This window comes from Rattus norvegicus, chromosome 5, assembly GCF_036323735.1.
Source record: "Rattus norvegicus strain BN/NHsdMcwi chromosome 5, GRCr8, whole genome shotgun sequence".
In the NCBI taxonomy this organism is placed as follows: Eukaryota; Metazoa; Chordata; class Mammalia; order Rodentia; family Muridae; genus Rattus; species Rattus norvegicus.
The window spans coordinates 150,802,256-150,814,437 of NC_086023.1; the positions used below are offsets into that span (position 1 = coordinate 150,802,256).

Consider the following 12,182-nt stretch of genomic DNA (forward strand, 5'->3'; position numbering starts at 1 on the left):
TATCCTGACTCTACTGCTGGTGTATCTGCTGGACCGCTGGTGTATCTGTGAAGTGTTTGCAAGTGGATCGAGCTGCCGCAGCTGACCTGTGAACTGAGCTGCTGGTTTCCAGACAACACAGATGGGAGTTGCTACCAAGAACCTTTCTAAATGCCCCCCCACCCCCCATCCTTTCTTTTATACTACCAGTGGGTATGGGTTAAAAGGGAGGTTAAAATGTTTAAGAACTGGGGCTGGAGAGATGGCTCAGTGGTTAAGAGCATTGGTTGCTCTCCCAAAGGACCTGGGTTCAATTCTCACCACTCACGTGGCAGCTTACAACTGTTTGTTACTCCAGTTCCAGGAGATCAGACACCCTTACACAGACATACAGACATAAAAGCAGGTAGAATACCAATGTACATAAAAATAGTCTGAAAAATGTTTAAGAACCATCATTCAAAGTAGAATTTGAAAAATGTAAAAGTTATAGATATGAGTCTGAGGATAGCCTGATCTACAGAGTGAGTTCTAGGACAGCCAGGGCTACGTAGTTGAAACCCTGTCTCAACAAACAAAAAATAAATCAATCACCACTACCATAAAGAATGAGCTATCTATAGCTACATACATACTTCAATTCCTAATGTTCCAGGCAACATCGTTGGCAAGGCAACAGCTATAACTCACAACAGAATTTTTCCTTATACTAAGCCTACATCAAGTGTATACATCCCTGCAGGCTTTGTACTTTCCCTGAGCACCTAGCACAGAATTCTTCTGCTTGTAAATGCTATTGAACTCTAGAGGGAGGAAGGAAAGCCTCATGTACCTCGGTCAGGTCAGTCAGGAGTGACTAGGTGCTAAGAAGACCTAGCATGGGGGTGGGACCGCCTGCAAATGTCCTGTGGTGGTCAGAGAAGGCCTCTCCTCTGAAAGGCAGGAACTATGCTGGCATCTTCACTGCCACATCCTTCTCCCAGGGTAGGATGTGCGGCTGGCACAGAAGCCACACACTGCGCATCTGCCTGCCCGACCTCATGAGGGAATCAGAGGGGCTTTCATACTGCTGTGCTCAGGTGACTGAGGCACAAATTTACTTCAGTATCTAAAGCACGTGCCGACAACTTTGTCTGTAAGGGCCAAACAATAGATATTTTAGGTTTTGTATACCATATGGTCTCTGTATGAATCATTCAATTCTGGTGTTGAATCACTAAAACAGACAGACAATACATAAATGAATGAGTGTGGCTGTGCTCCAATAAAACTTTATTTATAAGAACAGGTGGCAGTGCACTTGAGACTCACATGGAAATGCAAAGGACTCAGAATAGCTAAACAACCCTGCAACAGGACAAAGTTGGAAGATCCGCATGCCCTGATTTCTCAAGTGCTACAAAGCGGTACTGGCATAAGAACTGTTATTTTGATCGATGGCATGGGTTGACAGTTACCAAAAAAGTTATACATTTATGGGTACTTAATTTCTGTTAAGAGTACCAAGATATGGCTCAGAGGTTAAGAGCACTGACTGCTCTTCCAGAGGTCCTGAGTTCAATTCTCAGCAACCACATGGTGGCTCACAACCATCTGAAATGAGATCTGATGCCCTCTTCTGGTGTGTCTGAAGACAGTGACAATAGAGTGCCAAGACACTAAATAGCCTTTGCAACAAATGGTGTTGGGACAACTGGACAACTGGACATGCAAAAAATTAAGTTTGGGATGCAGCCCAGTGGTGCAGCACTTGCTGGATCCTAGATACCACCATGAATGACCAAAGACTGCAGTGTCAGGGTGGAGAGAAGCCTCAGTATTAAAGGCTGGGCTCACAACTAAACCCTAAGAATGAAGTACGATCTCCCTTAAGGACCTTAATTTTGCACACCCCCCAACCCAGCTCACTCAATGTTCTCACTGCATTTTGATTATCTATCAAATGACTCTACCTACTCTAAAGACCCCATAAAATCCTTGGAAGAAACACAAAAATAAGCCTCCCCACCTCAAGTCAGCAATGACGTTGTAGATGCAACACTGAAGGACTAAGGAGAAAGAGAGGAGGGTGGAGACAGAGGAGACCTGGGTCCCACATAGTGAACGGAGCGCGCTGGCTCCCAAGTTGTCATCTAACCTCCACACCCGTGTGTACCTACGTGTGCAGGTCGGGAGTTCAAGAACAGTTTTAAAACATGTAGTAAATAAATGTAAAAAAATGTAAACTATGTAGCTATCCAGGTGTGGCTGTGGGGCAGACATCTGGGAGGCTGAGGCGGAGGGCTGGAAGTTCAAGGGCAGCTGTGAGCAGACTCTGGAACCCTGTCTCGAGTCTATCAAATAATACTGACTGTAAGTCAGCTACTCTTGAGAGATCTGAAAAGTATGTCTCTACACAGAAACATGTGCATGAATGCTCACTGCAGTGCATGCATACATACATGCGTACATACATACATACATACATACATACATACATACATACAAACAAAATTTTTTTTGGGGGCTGGGGACTGAACCCAGGGCCTTGCACTTGGTAGGCAAGTGCTCTACCACTGAGCTAAATCTCCAACCCCACATACAAAATTTTAAGGCTCACTTTGCCACTACTATTCTACAGCTTACATGAAGCCCATGGCACTTCTATGTTATACTTGACTCAATCTAATTTGAATTTATGCTCAAATTACACAAGAAACAAAATGGAAATAAAGAGCAACCAAAACGAGGCATGGTAGGCCCATACCTGTAATTCCAAGTTGGGACTTGCAAGCAGAAAGGTGGGGAGTTCAAGAACAGCCTTAGATACAGAAGTAAATTCAAGGCTAATCTAGGCCACATATAAACACTGCATCTAAACTGTACCAAGAGAAGGACAGTAAAGGCAGAGGGAGAGCCGAGAGATGTGGCTGCAGCACCCACAGGTTCCCTGTGCGTAGACTCAACCAAGCACAGAGGAAAGCAAGGGGCAGGACTGTGGCAGCCGCAGCTGCGCAGACATTCTTCCTCATCATCTTCAAAACCATGTGGTATGACAACTATTTGTACAGCATTTACACTGCATCAGGCATTACAAACAATCTAGAGATGGTGTGTTCAGAAATATGTTGGTAGGTTGTATGTAAAGTGACAAGTCATTTTATAAAAAACAAACCAGGAGCTTTAGAAGATACTCAGACCTGTGGAAAGCTCTATAAAAATCCCAAGCACATCAAGGGATGACCGTGTAGTACATGCAACTTACTTAAGTGTAATATCAAGAAAAGCCAGCCGAGTGTGGCGCTGTACTCCTTTAATTCTAGAGCTCCTGGGGCAGAGGCAAGGGGATCTCTGAGTTCGAGGCCAACCTGGTTGACAGATCAAGTTTCAGGGCAGCCAGGGCTACACAAAGAAACCAGTCTCAAAATACAGCAAAAAAGGGAAAGAAAGAAAACCGGGGTCTGGAAAGATGAGCCGGCAGTTTAAGTACATACTGTCTACAAGGAGGACCTGAGTTCGATTCCTGTCACTTTGGCTTTAGGGCATCTGATGCCCCTGGCATCCAAGAGTGCCCGCGCACACACGAGACACGCCCACTCCCCCCGTACACCTGACTAAGTGTGGTGGCACACGCCTCTAACTGAGCAGCAGACATGTCTCACCTGCAGGGGATGGGAAGCAGGATGTGTGTCTGGGATGCAAACTGGATCGCTTACCTGAAGCTCTGCTTCCAGGCCCAGCCGCCGGATAAAAGGGTCAGTGACATGATATCGCCGCTCAAAGCTCAGGGCACCCCGCTCCTGGGAACAAAAACAAATTTGCATTTCCTTTGATTCAATCCAATAGTATTTAGTATCTGTCTATGGATGTTTTTTCCTCCATGCACATCTCCGTGCACATGGGCACGCCTGGTGTCTGCAGAGGTCAGAAGAGGGCATCGGGTCCCCTACCACCTGGGTGCTGGGGATCAAACCTGAGCTCTCTGGAAGAGCAGTATGCTGCAAACAGTGAGCCACCTCCCTAGTCCCCAATATATCCAGGCTTTCTATATCCAACCCTATGCTGGGCACAGTAAGAAACAGAACCGGTAACGAAGAACTGGAAAACCAATGAGGACTGTTCCCGGAGTTAGGATGGACGGGCATCATCTTTAGGATGCACACCGTTAAGGCACACACATACCAAAATAACCCACTGACTCTGAGCTTCTAAAAATAGGTCCTTGCCTTTAAGGCCACCTGGCCCAATAAAACCCCCCAGAACTTGGTAAAGGTTCACCCCAAAGGCTCAACAAGACAAGGAACAACGGACAATGCAGAGCCTGAGGCACGCCAAACCCTTGGCTCCTATCAGGGCATACGCTACACCGAGTCCGTCCAGTCCGTCCACGTGAACACCAAAGCTCAGTGCTTTGGTAGATGAGTGTATGTTTGAAAACAGTGTCTCAGTATGCAGGCCTAGTTGGAACTCTCTATGTGGATGAAGCTAGTCTTGAACTCATTGAGATCCCCCTGCCTGAGGACTGAGATTAAAGGCATGCATCACTACACCTCCTGACTACTAAGTACAATTTTCTTTTTAGTTTAAAAATGTTCTATCATTTAACTTTTCAAAGATGCTATCACTTAACGACAGAAAAATCAGAGCACAGGCGGGCATAGTGAGCGGCCTTCAGGTAAGTAACTGCTCGGGGCAGTGGTCTATGAAGCCGAGGACTCCAGCTTAAGGTTCTTAGCAGAGGCACATATGCCTTGCTTTAGACTATTTTAAGGCTCTGCGGCTCCCATGCTGGAATCTCCAGCTGAGGCCATGAAGAGGCTATCATTTTCATTCCTGTGTGCACACCCACATGGACACCTTCTCTCCACTGATGGCTCACCGGCCTGCATTAATCTTAGCAATGGAGGCACGAGTACAGAGATGGGAGCACTCCGTAAATTCTGTGTACTTGAAAAAAAAATCGGCGGAGGCAGCTGACTTTGATTTCCGCCTCAGTGTGCTGTGAACGAGCTGTACGACTCTGGGTAAGTCATCAGCTCTAGAGCTGTCTGTCTGCTCGGGTTTTTTGGCCTTTTTTTTTTTTTTTTCATCTTTAAATGAATCTGTAGGGCTGAGCTACAGTTCTCAGTGGTCACGATCCCCCTGCCGGGGTCACAGGGGTCACTTAAAAACATTGGAAAACACCGATATTTACATTATGATTCATAACAGTAGCAAAATGATAGTAATCAAATAGCCACAGAAATAATTTATGGCTGGGGACTGTATTAAAGGACCACGGCCTTAGGACGGTTTAGAACCACTGTGGTGGGGGAGGAAGGGGCTGCTGCTTACCTTAATTTGCCTACGAATGAGGTCTCTAGTTATATTGACTTTTGCCATCTTCTCTTAATGGTTCAACAGAAGGAAGCTATAGAAGGATCTTCAAGACCCTTGCACATTCCAGCCAAGCCCAGGTCCACAAGACAAGCATTTAATTACCTAGGAAGAAAATTAAAAATCCATCAAGCCTTGGGAAATGGAAAAGGTGCCTTCAAAAGCCTGACCCCACTCCTAAAGCAGCCCACTAGCCCCCTCAGTGATTTCTAATGTGGTGGGCTAGCCCTGCTCCAATGAAGAACCCCTGGATGGGTAAAGATGGGGAGCACTGTGATTCCTAACTATGGGGAGCACCGATCAAGCACTCGAAGGAGTCAGGATTCCTCCACACACCTGTGGCAAACCATCTGACCTGCCAATCACTTTAGATCTGAGACCTCGGCTGGACTCTCCCACAACCACATCAGCAGTACAGACAGACTGGAAAAGGGTGCTTTCCAGAGAGCTGACACAAGGAAACTATTATTGTACTACTACTGTCTCTGTGGAGACAGAGACTTCCTTGTCGAATTGGTCATCTCTTTTCTCCTCCTACCTTTATATGGGTTTCAGGAATCCAACATAGGTGACCAGGCTTGCTCTACCTACTGAGCCATCTCACCAGCTCCAACCACTTTTTTTTTAATTTAAAAATATTCTAAAATTCTACGTAGGAGTACTTTGCCACATGTATATCTGTGCCTTATGTGCAGACCAGAAGAGACCAGGAGAGTATCGGATCCCTAGGACTGGAGCTGCAGTGGGGAATCAAGCATGGGCCCTTTGTAGAATTTAACCACCAAGTGACCTCTCCAAACCCATCCCATAACTTTTTTTTTTCTTTTTTCTTTTTTTTCGGAGCTGGGGACCGAACCCAGGGCCTTGCGCTTCCTAGGTAAGCGCTCTACCACTGAGCTAAATCCCCAGCCATAACTTTTTTTTTAAGATTTAATTTTTTAAAAATGATTTATTTTATATCCACAGTGTTCTGCCTGCATGTATACCTACCACCAGAAGAGGGCACCAGATCTTATAGACAGTTATGAACCACCGTGTGGATGCTGGGAATTAAACTCCGGACCTTTTGAAGACCAGCCAGTGCTCTTAACCTTTGAGCCATCTCTACAGCCTTAAGGTTTAATTTTTATTTTTAAATTATGTTTCTGTGTAAGCATGTGCAATGAGTGCAGGTGCCAGCAGAGGTCAGAGGAGTCAGATCCCCTAGGGGCTGGAGTTACACACAGTTGTCATCAATGTGGTGCTAGAAACCAAACCAGGGTCTTCTGGAAGAGCAATTCCTGCTCTTAACTGCCAAGCCATTCCCCAGCCCCTAGCAAATGTTAAGCAAATATTTGATGACTATGGTCAAGACTCAGCTGAATAGAATGTCTTCTTCAGTATCTGGATAGTTTAGCCTCCATTCCATCACCCCTAAATGCTATCCCTTTATCATCTGATTCTGTTTAAAAGAGCAAGTAGTCCGATTCTTTAGCATACAGCAAAAGGAAACACAAAATGCAAGAAGAAAGCTTAGGTATATTCATCACAGACTGTAGAAGAAAAGCCTACAAATTCTCAATATTTGGGATGTATTGCCACACGACGTCACGGATAAATGAGAAATGAGAATCCCAGGGCATCAAGATGACTCAGTGTGTGACGGTGCTTTCCCTGGCAGCCACATGATAGAAAGAGAAATGAGTCCGGCCAGCACCTGTACAACCACACCCACACACACACCCCACACATAAAAACGAATGCAGTTAAATTCATCAAAAATAAATGACAGCCATGAAGGGAAACCACATATGTTATGTGTGGCCTTAAACAAATACTACACTCGGCACTTCGGGGGTTATAGTATAATTTTTTTTCCAAGTCAGGATTTCTCTGTAGCCCTGGCTGTCCTGGAACTCACTATGTAGACCAGGATGGCCTCAATTCCCAGAGATCTGCCTGCCTCTGCCTTTAAAGTCTTGCGCCACCACACCCAGCTTTAATCCTTTTCAGGAATCTGCCATAGCTGGTTTCTGCTGCTTTTAACTATAAATCATCCAGAGGATAACTCTAAAGCTGGAAGAGAAGGACAAAAGTCAAAGAACTGAAGGAAGAGGCTCCTGAGGAGAGATTACCAAGGCAACAAAGCCAGAAAGGTTCAAACAGCTCAACTGGATCCAGGCTGATGATGTGGGCCTGTCATTACAGGTACCTAGGAGGCTGCTGAAAGACAGAGGTCAGCGCCTGCCCAAGGCTACAGGGTAACTTCAAAGCCAATCTAAGTGAATTAGTGATACTGTTTCAAAAAAAACTAGGAGAGTGGGGGCCACCCGGCTGGCACTGGGGGTGGGTAGAGCACTGCCCAATGCTCTGGCCTCAGCTTCAGCATGGAAAACAGCTGCTACAACATGCTACTTCTGTTGTTACTGTAAACAGAAACAAACAGATTCACATGTAACAGTTTCACAGTGTCATATGGCCAATAAACAGGAGCAGTGAAGAGACTGGAGCCCAAGCCTATATGACTTGTTCTTAATCACAATGGTGTGTTCTTTTCCAGAGTAATGGCCACAGTGAGAATCCAAAGAGCCGACCAAGTCATAACTGTTTTTTATCAAGTATGAAGCACGGTGAGAATGGAGACTACAGAATAAAAGACACAGCACCTACACCAAGAGAGCTCAGGGTTAAGGATAAGTGGTGTTAGTTAGGACTGATGTAGGGCTTGGAAATACTGAAAGAAACAAAGGAGGAAATCAGGCATAAAGTCAGTTGAGAGATAAAATAAAAACGCAGATTTAAATCAGACTGCTTAGTTTGATACAACTAATGTATACTTAACTTTTTTGTTTGTTTTGAGACACAGTTTCTGTGTAGCCCTAACTGTCATGTAACTCTGTAGGTCAGGCTGGAGTAGAACTCAAGAGATCTGCCTGCCTCTGCCTCTGCCTCTATCCAAGTACTGCGGCATTAAAGAAGGTGTGTACTGCCACTGCCTGGCTTATACTTAGGTGGTGTTGTTGTTGTTGTTGTTTTATTTTAACATTTGGAGAGGGAGTGAAGGGCGAGAGAGAGAAGAGAGGAAGAACAAAAGCAAGAGCTATACTTAAGATTTTGATGAACATTTATTTCTGCTCTATCCTAAGAAGAAACGGGCAACGCCCTGGAAAGCTACCCTGGGATCGCAGCCTGGTTGTTCTCAAGGAAACAAAGACTCGGTCCCTTCCCACAAAATTTTGTAGGCACATCTAATTAGATAAAAGATTCACAGATGGGCTGGAGAGATGGCTCAGCGGTTAAGAGCACTGACTGCTCCGCCTGAGGCCCTGAGTTCGAATCCCAGCAACCACACAGTGGCTCACAGCCATCTGTAATGAGCTCTGATGCCCTCTTCTGGTGCGTCTGAAGACAGTTACAGTGTACTCATATACATTAAATAAATCTTTTAAAAAGTTCCACAAAGAAATACCTTTAAATCTACCAAGGGGCACAACTACTTTCTTTCTTTCTTTTCTTTTCTTTTTTTTTTTTTTTTGGTTCTTTTTTTTTGGTTCTTTTTTCCGGAGCTGGGGACCGAACCCAGGGTCTTGCGCTTCCTAGGCAAGCGCTCTACCACTGAGCTAAATCCCCAGCCCCTGCTTTCATATCCCTACCCAAAGTCTCTCGAACAGGGTGGGCACACCCAATCCCAGCAGCTGAGAGACAAAGGCAGGTGGGTCTCTATGAGCTTGAGGCCAGCCTGGTCTACAAACCCATTCCAGGATTGTCAGGGGTGGCTACACTGAGAAAACAACAAAACAAACTCTCAAACATAAAGGACTGGATCGATAAAACTTATTGTATAATGAGAAGATGAAGGCCTTCCTGAAATAGTCAACAAGTCACACATACAGAAGCTTAGGAATAAGGGACCTGAAGTTGGCATGCTGCAGTGACATACGGGATGAAACACTAGAGAAGACAACACCAATGGGAATTCTATGTTAGATGTAGCATGCAAATTACATAATGGCTGGAATTAATAATTTCAAGAATTTTATCAAAAATTTTAATGAGCTGGACTTGGAAGGATTAATTGAATCTTAGTTATACTAATTTATTCATACATCTAAGAAGCAATCACAGAAGACAGCAGGACATTACCCACAGAAGGACATGCCAGCAGGGAGTCACTAGAGAGGACATGGACTCTCCAGTCTGAGGCAGGACAGTGAATGCCACACCGTGACTTCCACACTCAGCGCTGGAAGAATATTGAGAGCTGATTTGTTAGTTTGTTCATAGAAAATGAAAGCTCAATAAAGACATTCTCTAGCTAGAGGACAAAGGTTTGCAGGGTGTGATCTGTAATTAGGGTGCTACAAGGCCAGCCCTGACAGACACCCACGAGGAGGGGAAAGTGAATTGGATGGCACTGGCAGCACAGAGGAAAACACACGACCTAATGTTCTGGCAGAAATATGAGCTGAGCTTCTGTGCAGAGGTTACACCTCTCTGAAGGTATTCTCCCTCGGGCTGAAAATGGCTACCATGGCATCTTTAACCCTATCCTGACCACAAGCTTTTAGCTTAGACTACTAGGAAACTTTCTTCTACAAGGATAAGAAACTAAGGAAACTAAGAACTTAACTAAATTTGATTCCCGGAACCCACATGTGACATGGAAGGAGAAAACTGACTGAATAAGTTGCCCTCTGACCTCCCTACACACAGTGGTATGTGCATGGGCGTTCACATACTGGGCATGAGTGAATTCCAGCCCCCTCCGTATCCCAGGAAAACAGGACACCTCACACTGAGTTTCAGTTTGCACCTCTGTAAAACGGGTACAGAGCTGGTACACCTACCTCAGGGGGCAGCTGTGTCCCTCCCTCACCGTGCCCGGAGCACAGCAGAGGCTCAGCAGACCAGATAGGTGTGAACTCTAAAACTTGATCGGTCCTATTACACATCTCCGGTAGCACAGGTCTCCCGCATTTCTCTATCAGGAATGAAGCTGACACTGGAGATCCCATCAGAGGTCCGGAAAGTGACATACAGCACCATGTCCTTACTGCTAGCTTTAAGTTGGGAGTTCAACTTAAAGGAAACTCCACATAAAACCTTATGCAGAGACGCTTATGGAAGCGCTGGACAAAGACAGCTCAATGCCTCAGGGGTAAATATAGTGCATATTGTCGCTTGACCAGGAAAAGCAAGGAAAAGGCCAGGCTTGGTGTACACGCCTGTAAGCCTGAGGGGTTGAGGCAGGAGAGTCATGAGCTCAAGGCTACCTGGCCTACAAAGACTCTATCTCAAAAAGGGGGTGGGGCTGGGGTGATCACTCAGTTGACAGAATAAAGTACCTGCTAATAAATTCGACTCCCAGAGTCTGGCATAAACTGAGTCTGGCAATACAAGCTTGCAATCCCAGCGCTGGGAGATGGGAGGCAGGAGACCCCCCAGCCTAGACTGAATCTCATAAAGTGTGTGTGTCGGGGGTGGGGAGACAACTTGGCAGGTAAGGTGCTTGGCCTGCAAGCCGAACAACCTGAGTTTAACCCAGGAACCCACAGTGGAAGGCGGGACTCTCATGAGTTATCCTCTACACTGCATCCTGGCATGACTGTAACCACACATGCATATACAGGCAAATAGTGGGCCACACATACATATGCACAGAGAGATAGTGGGCCACACCTAAGGTTGACCTCTTGCCTCCATACACGCTCACACATACGCACAACACACATGTGCGCACGCCAACTCACAAACAAAGAATGAACTCAGAAACCATCCAAATGAAAGATGATGTCATATGATCGGATCCTTTTCATGTAAGGGTTTAGAAGCAGTAATGGAGAACAGGTTAACACTTGCTTAGGTTGGAAGAGATGGCGGAACAGAAGAGGGCTAAGGATATGGGCTTTGCAGAACAACAATTCAGCAGTATCCAGGACACTAGGTGTTGTGCACCCCCCACCCCAGCTTGTTCCAGAACATTCCCATTACCCAACACCCAGCAAATAAATATACAGTTCCCATCTCTCCTCTGTTCCCAGCACCTGGCAGCACCACGCTCCACTCAGTCTCGATGCGTCTACCTGTTCCAGATGATTCACTAACACATGGCCTTTGTGTCTGACTTCTTCCAATTATTCCAATTTTATCTGAGATCCTTCCACTCAGGGCCATCACTGCTTCCTTTCTTTTTTATGCCCAAATAGGAGTCCACTACACTGATACCCACTGTGGCCATCCGCTGGCTGTGTCCACAGTGCTGTGAACATCTGTGAGAAGGCCCCGGCTGAGGATGTAGCTCGGGGTACAACATTTTCCTAGCATGTACAAGGACTGGAGTTCTTCATACAAGAGTTTTAACTCTTTCTCTCCAAGGCCCGGTGTGGTGGCACTCACCCTTAATCCCACACTTGTGGGCAAAGGCAGTGGGATATCTATGAGTTCCGGGCCAACTGGTTCTACAGACTGAGACCCTGTGTCTAGATAAATAAGTAATAATTTTAAAAGTCTTGTGTAGGAGTGTGGCGCACACCTGATCCCCGAAATCAAGCTCTGCAGGCACAGGCAGGATGACTGAGGCGAGTCTCAGCTACGCTGCAGGTTCCAGACCAACCAGGGCTCTCCCAGACCGCCTCAAACCTAAAGATCGACCAAACCAAGTCTCCTTCTTCTTCATTGCATAATAAACTCAAGGGTAGACAGGATTACAAGAGATCTTGCCTCAAAAGTGACTAAGTAGCCGTCTTTAAGATGACAATGTAGTTCTGGGGCAGAGGACCTGCTTATCATGCTCAAAGCCCTGGGTTTGAGCTCCAACAAAGCTTTACTGATCTGTCAGGGTATAGTGGTGCACCTGCAAGGCAGAGGGA

The 12,182-nt window shown here is 45.8% G+C and overlaps 1 protein-coding gene across 8 annotated transcripts in view; it reads right to left on the minus strand.

The window, feature by feature from the left end:
• Window positions 1–12,182, minus strand: part of Wdtc1 (WD and tetratricopeptide repeats 1) — a 68,201-nt gene that overhangs the window by 26,898 nt on the left and 29,121 nt on the right. For all 8 annotated transcript variants that reach the window (NM_001107908.2, XM_063287533.1, XM_039109774.2 and 5 more), the window contains 2 exons: window positions 5,293–5,439; window positions 3,675–3,758 (listed from right to left, as the gene is read on the minus strand). In NM_001107908.2, the coding sequence (NP_001101378.1) occupies window positions 3,675–3,758; window positions 5,293–5,340 (132 nt within the window). In that variant the 5' untranslated portion in view covers window positions 5,341–5,439. The remainder of the gene's footprint in view (window positions 1–3,674; window positions 3,759–5,292; window positions 5,440–12,182) is intronic.